The 24,629-nt window shown below is 36.8% G+C and overlaps 1 protein-coding gene across 3 annotated transcripts in view; it reads left to right on the plus strand.

The window, feature by feature from the left end:
* The window catches only part of LOC108596040 (nephrin), a 70,720-nt gene extending 46,091 nt beyond the window's left edge, over positions 1–24,629 (plus strand). For all 3 annotated transcript variants that reach the window (XM_017981421.1, XM_017981419.1, XM_017981420.2), the window contains 4 exons: positions 7,803–7,954; positions 9,855–9,966; positions 13,931–14,115; positions 20,998–24,629. In XM_017981421.1, the coding sequence (XP_017836910.1) occupies positions 7,803–7,954; positions 9,855–9,966; positions 13,931–14,115; positions 20,998–21,651 (1,103 nt within the window). In that variant the 3' untranslated portion in view covers positions 21,652–24,629. The remainder of the gene's footprint in view (positions 1–7,802; positions 7,955–9,854; positions 9,967–13,930; positions 14,116–20,997) is intronic.

A 24,629-nucleotide genomic window follows, 5' to 3' on the forward strand; every position in this document is an offset into this window, starting at 1 on the left:
GGAATTGCAAATAGGATTTGTGAGCTCAAAGAAATCAAAATCTAAAAAAAATTATTTAGCAATTTAATAAGCGAATTTAGTGCTTATTTTTAGATTTAATCAAACAAATGAGTCGATAGCAATTATTTTTAATTTTAACTACAAAAAATAAACAAAATTCAAAGCTTTTATTTTACTTTTCGGTCAGCATTGATTTTAATTTAAAATAAATTAATTTAATTCGATTCAATTGAACAAATGATTAGATAGGAACTTTTTTTATTTCAACTAAAAATTCAAAGTTAATCTTTAAATTTGAAAAGTAAATATAAAAAAGTTACAGTTGATTTTAATTTTAAATAAGTGCATTTTGTGCTCATTTTTAGATTCAATCAAACAAATGATAATATAGCAATTATTAAGTACAAAAAATAAACAAACAATAAAGTAAATTTTTAAATTTACTTTTCAGTCAGTGTTAATTTTAATTCTTTTTCACCTTTAATAAGTGAATTTAATTCTTATTGTTTTCTTTAATCAAACAAATGATTAGACACGAATTATTTTCATTTTATAGTTTCAACTATAAAAAATAAACAAAATTCAATGTAAATCTTAGAGTTTACTTTTCAGTCAGCGTTGATTTTAATTTTAAATAAGCGAATTTATTGCTTGTTTTTTGATTTAATTAAACAAATGAGTCGAAAGCAATTATTTTGAATTTTAACCACAAAAAATAAACAAACAACAAAGTAAATCTTTAAATTTACTTTTCAGTTAGCGTTGATTTCAATTTTAATTTTTTTAAAGCTAATTTATTGCTTTATTTTTGATTTAGTTAAACAAATAATTAGATAGGAATTATTTTTTAATTTTAACCAAAAGTTCAAAGTTAATCTTTAAATTTACTTTTCAGTCAGCGTTGATTTTAATTCTTTTGCTTTCAGTCTACAGCATTTAATTAAAATTATAATCAAGCCAACAATTTGACTTTTTGAAACATAATGTGAGCTTTTTCTCCATAGTGGCAAATTAATGTAAGGCTTATTTTTTGATTTAATCAAACAAATGATTTATGAATTATTTTTATTAATTAAAACAAATTTCAACGACTTGAATTGATTTTAATGCTTTTGCAGCATTTAATTTCAATTATATTGAAGCCTTGACAGTTTGACTTTTTGACACATAATTTGCGCTTTTGTTCCATAGTGCTGCCAAGTGCTTGAGACTGGTCATGCTAACCAAATTATTTTTCATTGAGCAAGAATTTTTAGCATTTGCTGCTTGCCACGCAGTTTAACCAAACAGCAACTCAATCAGACTTCACTACGAGAGTAATGCATATGCACGTGTTACGCCCCACACGCCCACACAGCACCACCCCCTGCCCACCCCTTTGCATGCACAGTTAGCATTTCAGCTGCAAGTTGTTGTCTCGCAACAGTTTCAACAATTGTACACAAGCATGTGCACTCTGCACTCATATATGTGTATGTATGTGTGTGCATGTGTGTGTGTGTATGCCTGTCATACAAGCACTACAAGTACTCAGTGCTCGTTACCCTGGGCACTCGGTATTTGCATTTGTAATGTACTCGCATCCTCATCCACAGAGCTGCTCCCAACCCCAGCCCCTGCCCCTGCCCCTCACTGCTGCTGCTGTTTTTTTTTTTTTGTTTTCTGGCAAACATTTGACTTATGAGTTGGTTAACTTTTTGTGACTTTTTGAACGCTTGTCCAAAAACTTTGCATGCCGAGTTACGAGCATTAAATTCATACAAGCAAAAGTGTAAAAAAAACTAATAACAAATATTTACATAAGCTATTAGTTCATTAACCCAGTAGACTCTGCCGCTTGCATTTTAAGCTCGTTTTGCTAAAATGCGACAAATGCTTTAAAAGTGTTTCCGATTTCCATTTGGCTTACTATTTTAAGCTTAAGCTAGCAACTGGCTTATTTTTATTTTTTTATGTTACAATTTATGCAAGCAAAAACTCGATATTTTCATAGTAAAACCAAATCAATTTATTCAACTCACACACAAGCGACTAAATCCAACAATTTGGCCAGAGCTTAACTTTTACGTTTTAAAGTTGAAATATGTAGCAGAAAAAAATCAAAGTGCAAAACTTGGCTAATTAAAAATACAAGTAATAGCAATTTAAATAGCAAATTTAGCAAAGAGATAGATAAAATAAATAGGCAATTATTTAATTTAATATATTTTTTTAATCTGCATATGCAAATTCGACTTTAAATAATTATATAGATATAAAGTTGTTATCAATTGTTAGGAAATTATTTAATTTAATTTAAATACTTTTTGAATATTTTAAGTCTGAAAATGCAAACTTGGGTAATTACAAATATAAGTAATAGCGTTTTAAACAACAAATTTAGCAAATAGATAGATAAAATAAATAGGCAATTATTTAATGTAATTATATATTTTTTTAGCATGAAAATGCAAAGGCGACATTTATATTATTATATAGATATAAAGCTGTTAAGTTGTTAGCAATTGTTAGGCAATTATTTAATTTAATTAAATTTTTTTTTTTTATTTTAGTAGTCTGAAAATTGACTTTATTTAATGCCAAGCAACTTAACAGCTTTATATTAATTAATATTTAAATAACAAATTTAGCAAATATATGCATATATTATAAATTAGGAAATTATAATTTAATTGCAATTTTTTTTAATATTTTAAAAGCCTGCGCAAACTTGAGCCACAAAATCAAAGTTAAAACTTGGCTAGTAGTAGCAATTTAAATAACAAATTTATCAAATAATGCATAAATTATAAATAGACAATTATTTAATTTAAATACAATTTTTTTTTATATTTTAAAACTCTGAAAATGCAAACTTGAGCCACAAATTAAATCAATGGATTATTTAAAATTTAAGTAATAGCAATTTAAATAACAAATTGCAATTTTTTAATATTTTAAAACTTCGAAAATGCAAACGACTCTATAGCAACTTAACAGCTTTATATTAATTAATATTAGTTTAAGCTTAAAGCTGCTAAACGTAACTTTATATATATAAATTTTATAACTATTATTTTATGCATAATATTTCTAGTTTGAATTTGTGGCTGTTAACGACTTTCCAAGCTGCTGCTTATTTATTTAAACAAATTCTGTACCAAAAGTTTTCACAATTTGCGGCGCTTGGGCTATAGAGAGAGAGAATATAATGCATATAAAAATGTATAAACTGATTACATTACGTTGTCTCTGGCACTCGCACTTCAACTAATGAAGTTCAACTCGTTTGGCTATGAAACGCCCACGGGCTGGCGAGCGTTACGAGCAGCGGCTTTGTTTGCAGTCTCCATTTCGTTTGGGCTTGAAATGTAGGCCAAGATTTTTGACATTATGAGCGCGCGTAGAGCAGGCGAGAGGAGTCGCTAGCCTGGCGAAGCATGAACTACAGCCGCAGGACATAAATAAGATATTTTGCTTAGAATTCAGTAGCAGCAGCAGCAGCAGCAGCAGCGAGTTGGCGCGTGCTTTGCTTTTTATACTTTACAATTTTTTTTTGGGTTTTTTTCATAGTTTGAACAAATGGATGCAACAGTAGCGTGGCGCCCCAAAGGCAACAACAAAAGAAAGAAATTCATATTTCAGTCTTAACAGGCGCTTGTTAGGCGAGCCAGCTCCAGCAGCTGGAACGTTGTGTCTTCCGACAACAACAACAACAACAACAACAATTTTTATGACAATGCCCGGCTACGTCTGTGATACGTCCCAGTGCGCTGCCATAAGCCGATAACTGACAATGCCCAAAAGCATTTATACTATATAGTATGCAATTCCCTTTTTTTTTTGGAAGGGGGGGCGGCGCTATAAAGGAGTTGTCAGGAAAACTGCTGCGTTGGTTGGTCTGGCTGACAGTTCAGTGTGTGGGGGGGGTGTGGCCCAAAGATATCTGTGCATATTTCAATGTTTGCGCTCTGTGTGCAAAACTTGACTTGTTGTGGCCCTGGGATATGCATTTTTAATGTGCATTTGCGCTTTTGTGTCAAACTGGCGCATGACGGAAAAGAAACTCATCCGCCGACAGCCGCCAACGCCAAAAAAAAAAAAGAAGAAGAAGCAAACCAAAAACTGTGCCGCTGCGGACATGGCTAAGAAGCTTGCTGCTGGGGCTGGCCGATAAACTATTCCAAAAGTCTGCGGTTGGCAGCTGGTCGAGTCGAGTTTGGGTCATTGACTTTAGAGCTGCGCACATATATCAAGCTAGTGTGTGTTCCTGTGTATGTGTGTGTGTAGCAATGTTTATTGCCTAGGCGTAGAGTTATATGCATTGCATAAAAGGCGCTGGGCAAAGTCAAAGAGATTCAAAAGCTGCAGCTGCCTTTTCTAATTTTTGTAAGCAATTTCAACTCAAATGCGTTAGGCGGCGGCGCTGGGCGTGGCCATAAACAGTTGCTGGCATGCGACAGTTTTACGACTTTGCTGCTGCAAAACTTTTATGCCACAAGCGATAAGCAGAGGCAGCAACAAGCCGCACTGCAAAACGGAAAGCACTTGACTTTGACACTCTTTAAACAATTGACTGCCAGCGAGAGTTGCCATGGGGCTGCCCACAGATAAGCGCCCAAGACAATAACAGTGTGTCCAGTTGCTGCAAAACTTTAGGCAGCGCCTCAAATTGAAACACATTTGCACAGGTTCACAGTATGTTGGGGTGAGTGGGTGTGAAAAATTGTTCAATTGTTTGCACTAAAAAGCAATGGCCCTAGCCCAAGGGTTAAATTTATTGGAGGCTTCAGTAAGTTAAACGCACTTAAAACTTTTGCCATATTTAAATATTTAAACAAATTGTGCCATGTTTGTTATTACTTTTTAGTTGAACGCAACGCCAACGCGCACAGCGTTGACTTTGAGCTTGATGTTGAGTTGACGTCATTAACTGTCCTGACGACCGCAAAAGCCTTCTAAGCCGTGTCATATATATTGGCAGCTTGACAAGCAGCAGCGGCAGCAGCAAAAACAAAGCTAAAGAAATCCACTCGCTGACCCTAGTTTACTTCTTTTTTTTTTTTTGTTGGCACACAGCATAAGTGCAAAATTTGTAATCTCTGCTGTTGGCCGCACAGTGCAGCAGCAAATACAACAAACAAAATCCCCAAAGCTCTTGGTCCAGTCTGCTGCTTCAGCTACAGCTACGTTGCCCACTACGAGCTTATTTGCCATATGTGCGGTTGAGCAGCAGCTACCAAAAGTAGCCGTAGACCACGTTGTTAGCCAAAGGCTTTTGACAGTGATAAGCCCCCACTCGCTGGCCATTAATGCCAGCTGTCCATTTGTCGCATCAAGCGGCACACGTTACACGCAAGCAGCGTTAGCAACAGATTTATACGCTCAATATATACATATATATATTTAATATATATATTTGCTGCTGAATTTTTAAAGCTGCCAACAGTTCTGGCAAACAGCTTTTGTTTATTTTAAATGCTAAACAAAGTAACATATTTTATTTATTTAAATATGTGCAGCCAATTTTTTTTACATAATTCGTTACACTTTGCGCTTTAGGGCATGGGGTGTGCTAAAGTTGCAGCAAAGCTTTGTTGTTATAAAAATATATACACCATTTTTTTAGCTTAGCAATTAAAATGTTTTTAATGCTTTTTGCACTGCGTATTTTAAAAAATTCTAAGTTAAGCAAACTGCTTTAATATATATATTTTTTTTCTTTCTTTTTTTGAGGTTTTTATGTTCAATTAAACGTATTTTTTATTATTTTATACACTTTATATTTAAAAGTATATCAAAGGGTATGCCAATCTTGCACTAAAGTGTAATAACTATATAAATATACTACAAATATACTATACAAATTTACTTATACTAAAAAATATACTAAAGCAGCAGCAATAGAATTTATTTCAATATTTAGCAATTTTTTAAAAATTAGTAGAATTATTTATTTTGGCACAGACCCAATTGTTATTTTTCTATTCTATTCTTCTTAGATATTCTTCTTATATATTTTTATATATTCTTCTTATATATTCTGCTCATATATTTTTATATAATTTTTGTGTTGATTAATGTAAATATAATATGATAAAATAAAGTAAAATAGAGCAGCAGCAATAGAATTTCAATTTCAATCAACAATTTGCAATTTTAAATAATTTAGTAGAATTATTTATTTTGATACAGACCCAATTGTTATTTTTTTATACACTCTGACTTTTTTTTCATTTTATTCTTCTTATATATTTTTATATAATTTTTGTGTTGATTAATTTAATATAATAAAATATAATTTATTTAGGTTGACGTAGACGATTTTTAATATTTTGCAATTTTTCAAAATATTAGAAGTATTATTTATTTTGGGTCAGCGCCAATTTCGCGCTTTTGAAAGCTACAAAATCCCATTAAAGTGTATAAAAAAAAGAGCTAAAGTTTGTGATATATATCAAAGTTAGTTATGTGAATTAACACAAATTATCAAAGTGTATATTGCAATTCGCACTGCTTTTATTTTTGTTTACATTTTAAATTTGTAATAAAAAATGATTTACGTTTGAATAATTGTAACATGTTAAATATTTTGCTTCACTTGAGCTGCGTTTGGTTAGTTTAATCAAAAAAACCAATGAAAAAACAGCAGCGTCAATCAATTTAAATAAAATTTTAATAATTTCGAATATAAGCGCGTGTGCATGTTTCAATTTGTGAATGCCAAACACAAATTAACAAAATATATATAACAATGTTATTGGCAGCCCAAAGCAGAGCAAATTGCTGGCTCTAAGCCACAACAGACAGACAGACAGACAGACCGAAAGACATTTGGGACTTGAGAACGTGCCCAAACTAGAGCTGCTGGCGAAATGTATTATTAAGAGCGCATTTGTAGCCATTTGGGCATAATCTCTTTGCATATGATGTCAATGATTGTCTCTGGCGCTGGCGCTAGCATCGGTGGCCTAACGACCAGGTCAAGCTTTATCAGGTGGCTCAATAGGGCTACGAGCCTGGGCCTGGTGCTTGGTACGTGTCTATGGCTGTTGCTGACTTGGCAAGCAAATTAAGCAATAACAACAATCAAGCAGTCTGTACGCCTTATAAACAAATTTCTACTTAAATGCCAACTAATATATTTGAATGTATTTTTTTCTAATTTCATTTCATGTGAACTGAACAACAAATCAAAATAAATGCACTTAACTTGCACACTCGGCGCTGTTTGGCTTTTGTGGCAAACACGTGTTAACCATGTGGCAATGTCGGTCGGTCGCTTGGTCGTTCTGTCTGGACGCTTGGCATTTGTGAAAATGTGCCATGAATCATTTAATGGCATTTTATATACAAATTTAATTGAATTTATACGCTTGACCCACGCACCACTCGCTCGCTACTCTTTAACTCGTTTCATTGCGCGCTTCGTCGAACTGCACAACGTGGCGCATTGATTTTAACCCTTGAAAAAAATCTCTCTCTATGTGTGTGTGTGTGCGTGTGTCGCCACAACACACACTGCACCAAATGTGAATAATTTAACACAATGACACACGTTGGGCAACATTTGCTTGCGCTGCACTTTGACAATCTTTTGCTAATTGCATTTGATTTGCATTGCCTGAAACGCAACCCCCTCCCCCCACCCACTTTGTTGTGGCACTACAAATGACTGCCGCACTGCGCTGCGCCGCGCCGCGCCGCTCGCCCAATCAATTTTCGGCATGTCACTGCCAATTACACCTTTTCAATATTTGCGCGCATACTTTTGGTACCGCTCTCTGGCTCTCTTCACTCTTTTTTATTTTTGGGTTTTGCAGTGTCGGAAACTACAAATCAACCAGGCAAAACGGCAACCATCGAAATGTACGCGCCCAGCTCGTACAATGACACCGTCACCGGCGAGACGCTGTCCAGCGTGTCCGAGAAGAGCGAGTCCTACTCCAATGAGGGCAGTCAACCGGAATATATTGTGAGTATGACTGCTGCACAAGAGACACACACACAGACACAAATACCCTGCAAACTACGAACAGGCAAAAGGCAATGTTAGGCCTAAATATACAAAAAAATATATAGCTAGAAAATTCTTAAATTCATTATCAATTGAACACACAAAAATTTTTATAGTCGAACGCTGGCTGCATAAATTTTACAGTTTCGTGTTCACAGCAAAAAATATAAAACAATAAATTGCTTCCTAAACTACTCCAGCATATGTTTCATCTCGGATTTTCTTAACTTAAGGATTTGCTTAAAAGCAATTTATTGTTCTATTTTCATAGTCAACTACTCCAGAATATGTTTAATTCGTTATTTTCTTAACTTGACTATTTCATTCGCAAAATATTTTAAAATTTAAATACAATATTTTATATACTACCTAAAATACAACAATGAATAACACGTATTCAATCTTAAAATATGTCAGAATTGTAGTTAATCCTGGATTTTCTTAAACTAAGTATAAAATACTTGACAATTTCATTCCCCAATAATGCCAAAACTTAAGTGCCAAATATTATCATAAGCGAACTTCTGACTGAGTAAACTTTGCAGTTTCGAACATATTCAAAGATCGTATTCAAATCCTAAAATATGTCAGAATATATTTAATCCAAGATTTTTATAGCCCAAGCATGAAATACTTGAGTTTTTCATTACTATTCAGTAAAAATTGAGTGCCTATATACATAGACGAACTCTGAACTGAATAAACTTTGCAGCTTTCAAGTAAATGACTTTAGTAACTCAATGGAATTTATATATATTTAGATTTTATATTATTATAATATTACTCAAGCTTATTGATTAAAGAGCCAGTAGTCGAACCAGCTGAGCTAGCGCACTAATTTTAAAGACATTTTATACTACTTAATGCTGTACTAAATGCCAATCTGCTGGCTTAAGTCAAGCTTAAAATATTTTCATTATGCGCACTTTTATTTTCGCTGTGACTTGCAGCTTGAACTGCCCCATTTATAATTCAAACTTAGGGTATGTCTGTGCTACAGTTTTTAGTTGCAATAGCTCTCTCTCTCTCTTTCTTTTTTTTTGCTGCATGAATATGCAATTTGTGCTGGGGCTAAAAGCAGCACAATGGGCATAAAAATGTTGCCTGCTAACTGAGGCTGTGACAAACCAATTTTTTGCCAGCTCTTTTCTCTGTTTTTTTTTTGGTTGCCTCAATTTGGGGCGTTAGCAAATGTTAAAATATGGGCTGCTTTAAGTTATTGCCAGCGCAGTCTACGACTCGACTCGACTCGACTGTCGTTCAGCGAACGGAAACCGTTGACATCGAGGTCGCCGGCTCGCCAGCCAGTCAGCCAGACAGACAGGAAGCCGCAGCTAAGACGCTGTGATTAATTACACGCTGCTCCAGCTTCAGCTCCTGCTGATGATAATGATGAGCGCAAACTTTTATGTGTGTGTGTGTGTGTGTGTGTTAAGTTCAAAAACTCGCAACGTTGTGGCAAACAAATCGCTTCAAATTATGAAAATCATTTATTACCAGCGTAATCTTGCAACCGCAAGCATAACAAATAAGCCCACACATAACAGAGGCAAAGTAATGTTAACTGTTAACTGCGCCACACGCGCTCTCACATAAATCAGCGCCGCGTTGCGCATACGCCATGCATGCCATTCCAGTGGCAAGGTGACAAGCATTGTCGTCGTCGTCTGCTGCTGTCAATTAGACGCCAATGAATTTCAACGCCTCTAAGGCACTTTTAATTACTGCCAAACACTTGTGGCAAGCACCACGAAGTTCTAATAAACTCTTGTCTGCTCTCTCTCCCATTTTTTTATTGCATACTATGTTGATTGATTTTCTTTTATATGTCAACCCAACCATCTTCCTTTTGTTGCAGGATGAGGCGCGCAAAAAAGCAGCGTCCACATATCTGGTGGAGAATGCGGATATGCCGCCGCCCAGATACCAAAAGGATGGCACTTTGCCAGCGCTATATCCAAATAATATGGGTAAGTTCAAACTCACTTGACTTGACCAAAATACACACACATAGATACACAGTGAGAAAAATAAGTTGTAAATTCATAAGCAGCAATGGAAAATAAAGCAATTGGCAAAATAAAATAAAATAAATCAATAGCCAAAAGTGCATTAAATAAAAATACGCTCTAAATAATAATTGAAGCGACTAAAAATAAAAAATCAATTTTTAAATTTAAATTCTATAAATTGATATTAAATATTGTTCAACACTATTTATTTTATTTATTTATTTATACATAGAAAATTAAAGTAATAAATTGATTAACAGAAATTAAAATAAATCAATTGGCCGTAGGCAAAAGTTTATTAAATAAAAATAAAAAATCTTTGAAGCGACTTTAAATTAAAATAATCAATTTGCATTCAATTTAAAAATAATATTATCCAACACTTTTATATTTTATTTATTTATTTACACAGAGAAGAATTAAGTGATAACTGATTAGCAGAAATATTAAGTAAATCAATTGGCAGTAGGCAAAAGTCTATTGAATAAAAATACGCTGTAAATATTAATTAAAGCCTTTAAATTAAACAAATTCAATTTTTAAATTAATAATGTGTATGCATTCAATTTAAATACAATATTGTCCAACACTTTATTTATTTGCAATCAATTTTGAATGTGCAAAATAATGGCAATACATTTGTATTTTAAATTACAAAATTATATTCCAACCATTTCCTTTTATTTATTTTGTTTATTCAAAAATTAAGATTCATATATTTGTTTAACCATTATTTTTTTAAAATACTATAACTTGACTAAATTCATTAAACCAAATTATTTTATTGCTTAGCATTAAATTTAAACTCCATAAAGCTGATGCTGTCTAATTTGATTTATTTTTGATATATTTGATCAAGTAAACTTCTATTAAATTTTTCTCTTTGTGCATTTATATGTAATTTATTTTTTGCTCCTTTTTTTTGTTGTATAGTGTGCATGTGTATAAAAAACGTTGCATATATAAAAAGCATTTTAGATAATTAACTTTCAGCCAAAACAAAGTTCAAAGCTAAGAGAGCCACACGCGCTGTCAGCACGTCAGCGTCAGCTAGCGCTGTCTCGCTCTAACACACCATCTCTTTCACTCAACGCTCGTTCGTTGCAGTTGCTGTTGTTGCTGGCTGATTTTATGCCATGATTGCAATCAAAGTTTTTAAAATAAAAGCAATGTAAAAACGGAAATCGGCAAAATGCAGCTGAAAAAATTGAATTTCGAGTGCAGCAGGCAGCAACAACTTGATCTTAATTGTAATTGAGCATTGAAGTATATATTTTTTATTTGAGTGTGTGTGTGTGCAAATCACGTTCAAGCTGCGCTAATTTAAGTGGAACATTTCAACAATTTAAGCGGCAGAGCAAATTAACTAGCCAAATGAAAGAATAATAATCTCGAGCAGAGCAGAAAGACAATGCCGAATTTTAAGCAGCGCGCCGCAGTGCATTAAAAAGGGAAAACGAAATGCGCAAGAAGTAAAGCAAAACCAACAGTGTTATTATAATAACATTGAGACACATTTTGCCTGAAAGCAGCAACTGCATTTGAAATGCAAAAGCGTAAAAATAATAAAAATACATTAGCTGCAAAAGTTTCTACTTTATTTTATGCCATTCTATTCTATGCTATTCTATTCTATTTTTTTGTTGCTGGAAATAAAATACAATTACCTTATGTCAACGTATTTGGCAAGTGCTTGTAGCCAAAGCCGCCACCACCACCACCAAACCAACAACAACAAGAACAACAACAAAAGCAGCTCAGCGTGCGAGTGTGAGTGCTTGCAACACACACACGCACACAGTGTTAGACAGCGAGCGTAGCTTGCTGCTGGCACAAAAATTAAAATGCTTGCCGGAAGCTGAATCTCAAACAAGCGCCCAAGGCTATAATTCCGCCATGTATAAACGCAGCATACAATGTAATACACACACACACACACACACATACATATGCATTGCTTTAGTTGCTGTCCAATTTGTTGTTGGCTCTCAGATAATAGATGAGCAGCAGCAGCAGCTCTAAAACCACATTGAATGCTCACACATTTACTTAAACGTATTCGTAATCCCAACGGGGCGTACATATATTTTAATGAGATATCCATGCAACATGTTGGCATGTTAATGAGCACAGAATTCAATCGGCAGACAGGTGAAAACACAAGAAAACTAGCGCAGCAGCGATTAAATGACATGTAAAAAGAGCGACGGACTGTCGAACTGAACTCAACTCGACTCGACTCTTAGCCTAACCTTGACCGCATTCATTTGTTAACTTTTTCTATTTAGTTAGAGCTTACTTAGTGCTGCATTAGTTACAGTTACAGAATGCGCAGGCAAAGCAAACAAGCGTTAGAATTTTAATCAAGCGCCTTTGATCTAATTAAAAAAATTCAATTGCATTCAATTATTTATGCACTTGCTTTGATTTGTTTTTGCTTTTAAAAAATTATTAAATTTATATTTGTAAAATGTTTCAATTGAAATTGTTGTATTTCAATTAAATATTTGCTATGTCTTCTTACTTACTCACCTAAATTGCTGCAAAATTCAACAAGCATAAGCATAAGCAATTTTAAAAGCTGCTTAAAACTGAAGCCATTTATATTATTCATACAAGCAATTACAATACAGGAAATCAAAAAAGTATTTGCATTTTTATTAAATTATTTACACACTAAAATTTCTGCCGTAGCAGTGCTATAAATATAAAATAAATAAATTACAATACTGAGTGTGTGTCTGTGTGTTTCAACAATTATGCACAACGTTGCGTATACGTAATGTTGTATTTGCGATTTTACTCTGTCAGCTGCTGATCAAAACATCAATAATTCATGAGAAAATTTTCTTTGAAGATGCGCTGCGTGCCGCACACAAAAGCGTTGCGTAACACGCATTGTAATACACACGTACACACACACACAGACACACACACATATATGCAAAATAAACAAGCCACAAAATGAACATGGCAGCAGTAAAGCAGCTAACAACAGTCTGTAGCTGTTAAGCAACTTATGTGCGTGTGTATGTGTGTGTGTGTGTGCGTCTTCGATTTGGCACACGGCGGCAGCAGCAACAGCGCAGGTTGCTTGCCACAAGTTTTCCCGTAGAGAAAATTATCGTTGCCTACATTTGTGCGCCAGCTAGAAACTTGAGCAAATGCGCTGCTGCTTTGTTTGGCATATCGTTGCCTACTTATGTGCGCGAGCTAGCAACTTGAGCCTTGCGCTGCTGCTTTGTTTGGTATAGGCGAGACTATACTATTTGACAAAATTACAAATTTGTTACGTTTGCCACACAGCTTTGTGGGCCAGCGATTTATCACGTTATAAGCTATAAGTACAAAACTGTCTGGCAGTGCTAACAAATAAGCGATTTGTATGGCGACAAGCCTGAGCACTTTATTAACTGCCAACTGTAACTGTAACTGTAGCGCTCTCAATTAATGGCGCTCGTTTGATGCGCTTCGCTTCCAAGCGCTTACACCTGAAATGAAGCAGAAAGCAGCAAAGTGTTGCAGCCCACGCATGCATGACAAAAGGACGAGCCGAGCACTGCAACTGAGAATACCAAAATGCATGCATTTGCTACGTGTGCTTATTAGTGTGTGTGTGTTCGTCTGACTACAAATTGTGTCATTTGCAGTGCTGAAATTGAAATTGCATTTGTTGCTGTTGCTGTTGCTGCTGCTGCTGCAAGTTGCGGTTGCAACAAGAGCAGCTGGCAACAACCAATCAAAGCTTAAACATACAGCAAGCAGCAAAGAAATCAATAGAGCTGCATGTGGCATGTGGCATGTGGCCATTAAAATTGTCATAAATTCATGCATAAATGCCAAATAAAAATAAAAATTCTGACAACAGCTGCAATTAACTTGGACTAACTTGCAACGTTTTTCGCTCTCTCTCTATTTACAGTGAACGCCTGCACGCTGCCACATCCGAGGCACAACAATGGGCATGTTGTAGCCGCTGCTGTATCGCGCGACGATCAGATGCTCATCAGCAAGGGCGTTTATATGCCGTCGCCATCGCCAGCGCCGCCGCCAGATGGCAGCTACTATAACATGAATAGCGATAGATACTTGTCCTATCCGCCAATGGTGAGTGCTTTGTTTAAGTCCCAACGCTGCTGCTCGATATCAGGCTGAAGTAATCAGCTCTGCTGTCGTTTATGGCCAGTCACGCTGCGGGATTATTTCGCGCAATTAGCTGAAGTCTTAGCCTCAATCTATGGCAACGCCCACGCCCAACAGGCAAATCCCCTTTTGCATTTGCATCGCTGCGCGCTTGCAGTGCCAATGAGCCAAGTGTACATAAATACACACACACACACACACACACACATACATATATAAATGTGTATATAGCGTGTGGGGAGAGGGGGGCAGCATCATGAGCTGCCAGTTAACTCGCTTCGACTTTTATAATCCGCGTGCCGCATGCCGCTTGCTGCATGCAACGCTGTAAAGACAAATGACAAACTCAAAAGCATTAAGAGTGGAAAGCCAGCAGCAGGCAAGAGTAGCAGCTGTTAAAGCTGCGCAACGCTGCATGAAGAAAATGCGGAAAACTCTGTTGCATTTTGCTGTTGTTGTTGTTGCTTGTTGTTGTTTACACTGTCGTTGCTGCTGCTGCTGCTGTTGTTTGCACTTGGCGCAAGTAAACATTATTTTCTCAAGACAACAATTTAATATTACGCATACGCCCGGGCATGGCAGGCAGCCAAAGCACAACATTTATGATGACGACGACAACAAACATATCGTAGCTCACATTTATGCCACATGCAGCACAAACTATCTGCTTGCCACAGCTGCCGCTTCATTACACTTAACGCTGCCCATTTCTTTAGTTAGCGCTACACACACGCACACACAGACATGTAGCAATTTTAAAGCGTCGCTGTCGCATTGACAAAACTCAATATAAATTCCGCACATACACGCATTAAACATAAGAAAATCAATTTTACGAATTTATTACGCTCGTTTCGCTTTTTAGGTGATATGCATGTATTTGCTGCTTTTTATCACATTTGCCTGCTACTCCAAAAGGGGTGCAAATGTGACAAGTTAAGACGACAACCAATGTGCCGCCCAACCCCCACCCCCACCCCAATCCCAGTGCTAACTTGTGAGCTGGCATTTTATGGCATTGTCAGGGCAATAATTGTATAAATTAGATGCAGCTACAGCTTCTCACTCAAGACAGCTGCAAGTGTGCGACAGAGATAGCTATATAGCATATATGTTTGCTTGCTTGCTTGCTCGTCGTAATGGCAGCTAATGTAATAATATTTATGCTAGTCTGTTGACCATTTTTATGGATTTGCTCAGTTGCTCAATTCCGTGCTGTTCAGCCTGCCGCACTCTTCACTCGAGAGAGCGCCAAATGATGAAGCTCTGCAGCTATCAGTGCTCTATCAGACATACGCTTAGGCTTCATCCTCAGCCTCCACTCCTCCAGTGGCAATGCACATGTTAGTGATTCAACATGGGACTAAACCTTTTGTTTGCGGTTTTTAGTCAACGAGGGAGAAAAATTCAATTTCGGTTTAGTTGGCCAACAATGCTACTATGTATATGTATGTGTGTGTTTCTGTGTGCTTGTGTGCGCCTTTGGCAGAAGAAATGTTTTGTGCAGCTAAATTGAATTATTTGATAAACATCATTAGAAAAATTACAAAATATATACTATATATATGCTATGTATTTATTTATACACAAGCGAGTGTGTGTGTGTGCTTGTGTGTGTGTGTGTGCAAGCGAGATAGCTAGGGCTACGTATCAGCAGCTGCGGTTTTCCTAAAAACATTTGACCAGCTCTAAATTACTTTTGTGCACAGTTGTCGTCGTCCCGCTGGCTCAGCTCTTACCGCTTCGAAACAAAACCGAAATGAATAAAAACAATTTATAACAGTAAATCAAATTAAATTTCAATCGAATGCTTGACAGAAACAAAGAGAACTCACACTCAATCGAACCCAACCCAACTCGACACGTTACCGCAGCTGTAAAAAATATAAAAAAAAAATTAAAACGCACAACAAAAGCGAATTCGATTATCGCTCTCTGCCTGCAATTGCTCCTTGGCGTGCAAGTAAACGAAGTTCAACGTGCCTAACTGCTTGGCCCACGCGGCGCATACGTTATTTACGAGCCTAGAGCAGAAAATAGTGCTCGTCGTTGTTGCTTTACTTGTTGCACATGCCGCTGCCAGAGCTCTAAAGGAATCTACCAAAGTGATAAAGATCTAAATAATTACCACAGCTGGCAAAAGAATAACGAGGTCAGTCTCGTTGAGCTCTTAAGCCGCAGTCTAAGCGGCATAGCAAAGAGAACAGCATGTGAGGCTTATGTGAGGCACATTTAAATATAAAAATGCTGGCAATTGTTTATAAGTCGCTTAAGAGTGCACATATGGCTTGCTTATTAATTCATTTCAATATTTTACTTATCTTTATATTTTAGACTTACGCAACAAGTGTAATAATCCCTAAAAATCTTTTAACAAAATGAATCTTTTACTTAATTAAACTTTTAAATTCACATTCTAGTCTTAAATTTTTAAATTTTTAACTTGCAACAAATTCTGACAAATATTTAATTTAAACTAATCTTTTATGTAATTCTAGTCATAGCATCATCTATTGACTAATTGCAGCTAATGCTATAGACTATCGATAACTCTCAGCTATCGATTTAAGTCAGCTATTTTTTTTAAATTTTCAACTGCTTGCAACAAATTCTTGCAAATCTTTAAATTAAACTAATTTTCTATGTAATACAACTTTATTTATTTTTGTTCACATTCACATTCTAGTCATAGCATCAGCTATTGACTAATTTCAGCTTATGCTATAGACTATCGATAACACACAGCTATCGATTTAGAAACAGCTGACATCTTAAATTTTCAATTGCTTGCATCCAATTCATGCAACTCTTTTAATTAAACTAAAACTTTTATAAAGCTTTGAATGCACATTTGCCTTATATTCATATTCAAGTTATTTATTTACAATACTCATACCCAATTCAATCTTATGCTATCAACTATCGATAACATTCAGCTGTTTCTTCAATCAAATTGCATCAAATTCTTGCAAATCTTTTGATTAAGCTAAAACTTATATAGAGCATACCCAATTATATATTATGCTATCAACTATTAAATATTCAACTGCTTGCATCAAATACTTAATTAAAAGAATCTTTTATCTTTAATTCATATTCAGGGCTGTATATAGTTATTTATTTATAAAACTCATACTCCATTCAAAATATCGATAACATTCAGCTTAACTTTGAGCTTTGCACTGCTTGCTTTAAAATGAAATTACCAGACAACATGTAAAAGAGTCAAATGCTAATTTTCATATTTATTAAATTGCCATAAATTGAATTCAATAATTTGCTACAGTGATATACATTTTATTATTTGTGCTACATAAATTGGTGAAACTTTGACCCACATGTCAATTTAGCAAAAGCTCCGACTACAACTGCAGGATGTCTAACAAGTTGTAGTTGACGCCCCAGTTTGTAGTTTTAGTTTGTAGTTGGCCGGTCTAAGCATGTAGAGCTATTAAAATGGCAATTTGTATTTTATTGCCAATTGCATTGCACTGCGCCTGTTTGACAAATAAAACTTTGTCTGGCATTGAACTGAACTGAGCTGAGCTGGCAGGCAGGCAGGCCACGCCCTTAAGATGATAAGTTAAATGCTGCATTGCTATTTAGATGAGCAATCTCTGCTTGCTGCCACTTGGCACTACGTGCAACTCAAGTCCAACTTGCAACTGCGGCGGCTGCAGTTTGTTAGTGAGCGAGAGTTGGTTGGGTCGAGAGTTTGGAAATTCAATTAGTTTTTGTGCGGGCTGCAGGCACTTGACATTGTCTTACAATGTTTGATAGCGCATACGCACTGTGTGCTTAAAATTCTGCTGCCAACGCAGCTGATGTCGATTAAATAAAATAACCGAGTACTACAGTTGCCGTTGTGTCTATAATTTAATTTCGCAGTCTGACTGAAAGCCGCGACGCTCAACTCGACTCGACTCGACTGGGCTCGGCGCGTTGCGTAGCATTTAATGTCAAAAGTTTGGGGTTGGCCTGACGTACATTTGATATTCTATTTAGGCAAAAACTAAAGTACTGCTGGCCGTCCTGGCCTGCCTGCCTGGCAACTTTAACAATAACGACTTTAATGAGTTGAGTCGCACAACAAAGCGCTTTAAGTGGCCCCCGCGCCTTGGAACTGTCCAAAAAATGAAAATAAAAACAACACAATGAAGTGTATGGGAGCAACCCTTTAACAGCTACGTTGGAAATTGTTGTTGATTCCGCACACTGGGGCTGGGGCTTTAGTGCAACAAATTGTTGCCCGCCTTCGCCTCCATTGGCAAGACAACTCAAGTTGACTGTCGTAGCAAACTCGGCTCAAAGTTTTCGTTAAAGACAATTTAACTTTGTAAACTGATACAAAATGTCCGCCTTGGTATACTTAAGTCCTTTTATCCTAAAAACTACCCAAGCCCAGCAGCCAGCACCAAGCCTGCGTCTTGTTAATCAGTGCCAGCAGCAGCTCCAATGTGTGTGTGTGTGTGTGTGTTTAGCTGTTGAGTATGCGTTGCTAATGTGTTGCCCGATGCTGCCACAACAGCTTAGTTTCTAGTTAGTTAGCTACGCAGGCAGCGGCGTGCTTGATAAATTTAATGAATTCTTTGTCTTTACTTTGGCATATTTTTGCAGCACATTCTTAAGCGCCGCTTTGTGTTTAATATTTCAAACAATTTGCCTGTTTGCCTTTTGGTTATGCGCAAAACTCTAATTAGTTGAGCCAAAATATGAATTTATTAAGCGTAAAAATTTGTTTGATATTTAACAACAGCTGAGTTCGATTTTTTACAAGAGCTAAAGGCAATGCCTGCAATTTTTTAATAGTTCAATAAATATTTAAACGATATAATGTTGCTTGCAATTATTAAATGGGTTCATATTAAATTTGTTTAATGTGCATGAGAAAATTTAAAAGTGGCAGAGACTTCAACGCATTTGTTAGTCTCAATTATTCGTTTGTTTAGGTTTATTTTAAATTTTATTTAGGAAGTGCTTACCTTTTTAATTATTTTAATTTATTTCGTGAATTTGTAGCAAGTTTGCTGTAAAGAAAAAACGTTTATTATTAGTTTAATTTCACGCTAAATTTCATTCATTTATTTATTTGCTGTAAATAAGACTTGTCTTGAGCTATAGCTTGATATTGATATCGAACTCAGCGCTAAGCAGTTTGGTCAGCTCGCGCATATTCCAATTAGGCGCCTCACGTTGACGTTAAAGTTTCTTGCCTCCATTTTTTTTTTTATTTTTTAGCTTAACAGCCAACTTAGAAAGTAAAAAGTTGCCAAGCCGTGTTCGTGTAGTTTATTAAATGAAAGGTAAAAGGGTGAGACTGGGGCTGGGAGGGGGCTGCATGTCTTAAACTTGCTCTAACTACTGCATATACTTTTGCGCCAGCAGCATGCGAAACAATTTTCAAACTGACACAAAGTGTCATGTCAATTGAAGTAGAAGATAATATTTCTAGCTAAGAAAACTTGCCGAGCCAAACAAGCAACAGTAACGAAAAATAACGGCAAGAGCTAAAAATTGTAGCTGAATTTTTTTTTTCGGTAGCTTGTCAATGGCACAGCAATTGCTGCAAAATATAAGAAAAACATGTCAAGAATGAGCGCAGTCAACTTTTTGATACACTTTTGATACAAAAACGTGCAGGATTGAGCTGGTAAATTGATTTTGTGTATTTGTGGATGAGGGGGGTAGGAAAATTAAAATTAAAAACTATGCTTAATATGCTACGGAAATAAAGCTAGCTAACTAATAAATTTGGTATCTCTAGCTCTCATAGTTTCTGAGATACTGTTGCTCATACAGACGACTATATAGACGTCTGTCTGCCTGTCTGTTAAAAATATTTGCTTTACTTGAGCAACCCATGTTTAAGCTTTATATTTTATGAAATTGCAGCTGAGGCGCAAGGAAAATTAAATCACAAAACTATGCTTAATATACTTCGAAAATAAAAGTAGCTACCTAATAAATTTGGTATCTGTAGCTCTTATAGTTTCTGAGATACTGTTGCTCATACAGTCGAACATAGCTCAATTGACTATATAGACGTCTGCCAGCCACCTTGCTACAAACATTTGCTCAACTTAAAGATACTTTTATGTAAGCTTTATATTAATATCAGGCAGGAAAATTCAATTCCAAAACTATGCTTAATATGCTTCGAAAATAAAAGTAGTTACCTAATAAATTTGGTGCCTCTAGCTCTTATAGTGTCCGAAATTCAGTTGATCATACAGTCCAACATAGCTCAATTGACTATATAGACGTCTGCCTGGCACCATTTGCTCAACTGAAAGATACTCTTATGTAAGCTTTATATTAATATAAGGAAGGAAAATGAAATTCCAAATCTAGACATAATATGCTTCGAAAATAAAAGTAGCTACCTAATAAATTTGGTGCCTCTAGCTCTAATAGTTTCTCAAATACTGTTGCTCATACAGACGCACATAGCTCAATTGATACGCCTGCCTGCTCAACTTGAGCAACCCTTGTTTAAGCTTTGCATTATGAACAAAGTGTATGCAAGAAAATGAATGCAGACCGCACCTAACTGCAAAGTGCGTTGGCAACAATGATGACAGCGTTTTTATATTCGGAGCTTGCAATTATGCGCTGCATTGTGCGCTGAGCACTCAAATCAAGTTAAGGCAAACAAACGCAGTCAAGAAAGTGGCAGCGGCGTGGCCAAAAGCAGAGAATGGGATTTGACTGCTTGACTTGGTTTATATAGTAGATTTTGCTTTTGATATCTGTGGCGACAGTTAAATGAGAAAAGTTTCGACAATGTCCAGAGCCAACAACGACTAATTGCCAACAACACGCTTCTCTTCTTTTGTCTCTTTGCAGGAATATCCGGGCGCGCTCGACTTTGGCGGCGCGGTGCCTTTGCCGCTAACGCATCTGCAGCCCATGCCGCTGACTGTGACCTCGCTGGCCAGCAATGGCGGCGCCACGCTGCTGGGCAATGGCGTGGGCGTGGGCGTGGGCATGAGCATGGGCGGCGGTTCCGGCACCTTGCGACGCGGCATATTGCGCGGCGTTGTGGGCGTGCCACCGCCCGATGTAACGCATCACACCAATGCCAATGGCAGTCCATTGCAAATGCTGCATGATTTGCATCCGGTGAATCTAAGCGCCAGCACATTAACCACCAGCACTACGCTTAATGGCAGCATGACGACTGCGCTGCCGCTGGCAACAGCAACGCTGCCGCGTCAGCCACATGGTATACTCAAGGATCCCAATCGCAACAAGCAGCAGCAGCAGCAGCAGCAGCAGCAGCAACAGCTGCTAAATGCTAGTCTAGTGGGCGTGCCTGTGTCAGCGCCCATGGGCAGTTTGCAAATACTCAATTTGCCCGCAACGAGCATGGGACTGGGCAGTAATCTGTTAATGACAACTAGCGCCACCTATGACCCGGCGACGTTAAGCAGCTTCAATGCCAGCGGCGGCGCTGGCGTGCCCGTTGCCTATACAGACGCCGATGGGCATCTTGTATAGCTGTAGGCGCTGACTGGGACCGTCGCCAGCAGCAGCAGCAACAACACAACGGAGTCCCGGTACTAAAGCAGCAAATTAACTATTTACATACAAACACACACACATACATACTTATATATATTTAAATGTATGCAACGCTCTTAGCTAGTAGCTTTACCCTCTTTACTTTTGCGCGTTGACTAGACGTGTACTCGAGGCTATTACCTTATTCAAATCAGCAGCGAAGAAGAAAACGGAATTAGTTTATGTAAATTTGAAATTCACACACATTGAGCTATTTGTTTAGATAAAACACAAGCGCCAGAGGATTTGCGTTTGCGCTAATTAGGCAGCCATAACAAAGGAGCGCGCGCGTTGGTCAAAAAATTTTTGGTAAATTAGTTGAGTTTCGAAAGTAAGTCAGCTGCACAAAGAGTAGCGAGGCGCAGCCAGTTGACAGCTCCCTGGGGCGTGCTACGGCCTCAAGTCGATGGGCACGTGATTGCGCGCCCCACACTCAAACAAAAATTGCAAAACTTTAACAGTTGACAGCGAAAAAGTTACAGCTAGCGATTAGTTTTGGCGCTACAGTTTTTAGCTCTAGCAAAAATACATTTGACGCTTGCCACGCCCATGCCGCCTGTGTGCAGCTGATGCTGTTAAGACATTATGTGCAGGCCATATTCAAAGTCTGCTGCTGGCTGCGGTATTGCGATCTAGACACTCCCTCATGCCAATCTTAAGTGTTTGCCGCACATTTGCTTAGCTCGTCGCAGCTCAGCGAGCGTGACATGCCCATCTTGGCTACGCCATTAACTTCTGTATGCTGTAGCTGTAGCTGCTGCTGCTGCTGTTGGCCGCGCTGGAGCACATCATGACAATTCTATTATGTAGCATCAATGCCAGCAGCAACGCACAGACGTTGCCAAGGACAAAAAGAAGACAACTACTTACATGCCACATGCATAAATGTGTATGTGTGTGTGTGTGTGTGTGTGTGCATTTAATATTCATTGAGCTGTAATTACCAAGTGCTAGCTTTTGACTGTCTCTAATGCAGCGTCAAATAAACGAAACGCAGCAACCCACACACACTCGCTTGGCTTATCAGCTCAGCCACTTAAGACGCACACACACACACACACGCAATAGAAACATACAAGTCACCACTGGCGCTGTAATTAAAAATTAAATTATTTTCAAAAGCCACACACTCCAACGCAGCAGCAGCCAAGACAAGTAAAGCGCATGCAATGGAAAAAGCTTGTAGCTGTATTTACACACACACACACACACACACACACACACGAGTGCGCGCACACATGCACACGTATGCATATTTATCAGCTAAAGGGCCCGCAGCTTGTGGCAGTCACGCCCACACGCCCACGTGCTTGGACTGAAATTGCTTTGTGTGGCGGCATCAGCTCTTTCTTCGCTGGGATTTCCGCTATTGAATAATTGTGATTGCTGCGCAGATAAATGTTAAATGAGCAGGAAAATAAGTTAAATTATAATGGCAAGCGACATAAGCGAAAAATCTGTTGCTGCAGCCCATTTAAACTTATTAGTAAAGTGATTAATTATGCATGCACTTGTGTCTGGCAATGCACTAATAAGTTATCGATAGCGCAGCGTTGCCACCTAACGATAAGCAAACTGCAATTCAAGTACACGTCTAGGCTTTGGACAGTTTGCTTAACATTTGTAGCTCTGTTAGACTGGGGCTGGGGCTATTAACATAAAATTCATAGGCATAGATAGCTAAGCGAACTAATTAAATGTTTAAAGCAGCAGCGAAATATGCCAAAATTAAAAATGTACAATAAAAAGCTTAACTTGAAATAGCAAACAAAACAAGAACGATACATAAATTATGTAAAAGGACAAATGCAGGTACTCTATATAGTTAAACACACACACACACACACACACAGACAGTCATAAATGAATTAACATACATGAGAATTAGTTGTAAAAGTAGAATAAATTTCGCATCTCGTAATTATAGTAATCACACACACGCCCTCACACACACACACACATACAAACTGCGTGTGTGTATTAATCCGTTCTAGGCTATAAGCGACACACACACTAGCAACGCGTCTTCAAAGTGTCCCAAATTATACTAAAAACATATATCGCTGTTTTTAAATATAACAAATTTCATTGCACTTAATAAATCTACAAAACATATGTATGCTATATAACTCGATAAATTCTCTCTATTAAAAGTTAAGCGTGCGTGTGTGTATAGATTTTTATACAAACAAAAAAAAATACTTAAATGTCTTCCCCGCAAAATAGAAAATACTTTATGTTGCGTACGAAAAGCAAAAAACAAAAAACAAATTGTGTTTGTGCACAAACAAAAAAAGAACAAGAGATTTATGTTAAAGTTTAATTCATTTTCCATGTGCAGTCTCGGACATGTGTGTTTTGTATGTAATTATTTAGTTTTAATGCTAACATATGAAATGGGGGAAACTTTAATAAGACTTAAATGAATATGCGTTAAATGATTTAAACCTAAGCTAAGTTATTTGTATTATATATGTGTAACTCTTATTGAAAGCATGGCCAAAGAGATTTGTTAACAAACAAAGCAACACACACACAATTAATTAACAATGTTCTACACTCAATTGCCTTCTATGATTTTATCTAACTCAATTCTTGCTGTAGGCCAAATTAATTGATTTTTTAAAATGCTCTTGTTAATATGCGTATAATATATAATATATATATAGTTAAAAAAAAAACAGCAGCAAGCTAACAAATGCGAGTAACACAGACAGACAAGACTTGAATACTGAATTTAGGCTAAACATAATTCAATCTAACGCAACGTAATTAGTAATAAAAGTTATGTGTATAAAACAACAAAAATATATATTAACAAATGCGAAATTAACTATTGTGAATGTTTTTATTGAGTTAGTTTATGTAGCAAACTTAAAATGCATATTAAGTGTACAGAGGCAGAGCGGCAACAA

Source organism: Drosophila busckii, chromosome 2R (genome assembly GCF_011750605.1).
Source record: "Drosophila busckii strain San Diego stock center, stock number 13000-0081.31 chromosome 2R, ASM1175060v1, whole genome shotgun sequence".
Lineage (NCBI taxonomy): Eukaryota > Metazoa > Arthropoda > Insecta > Diptera > Drosophilidae > Drosophila > Drosophila busckii.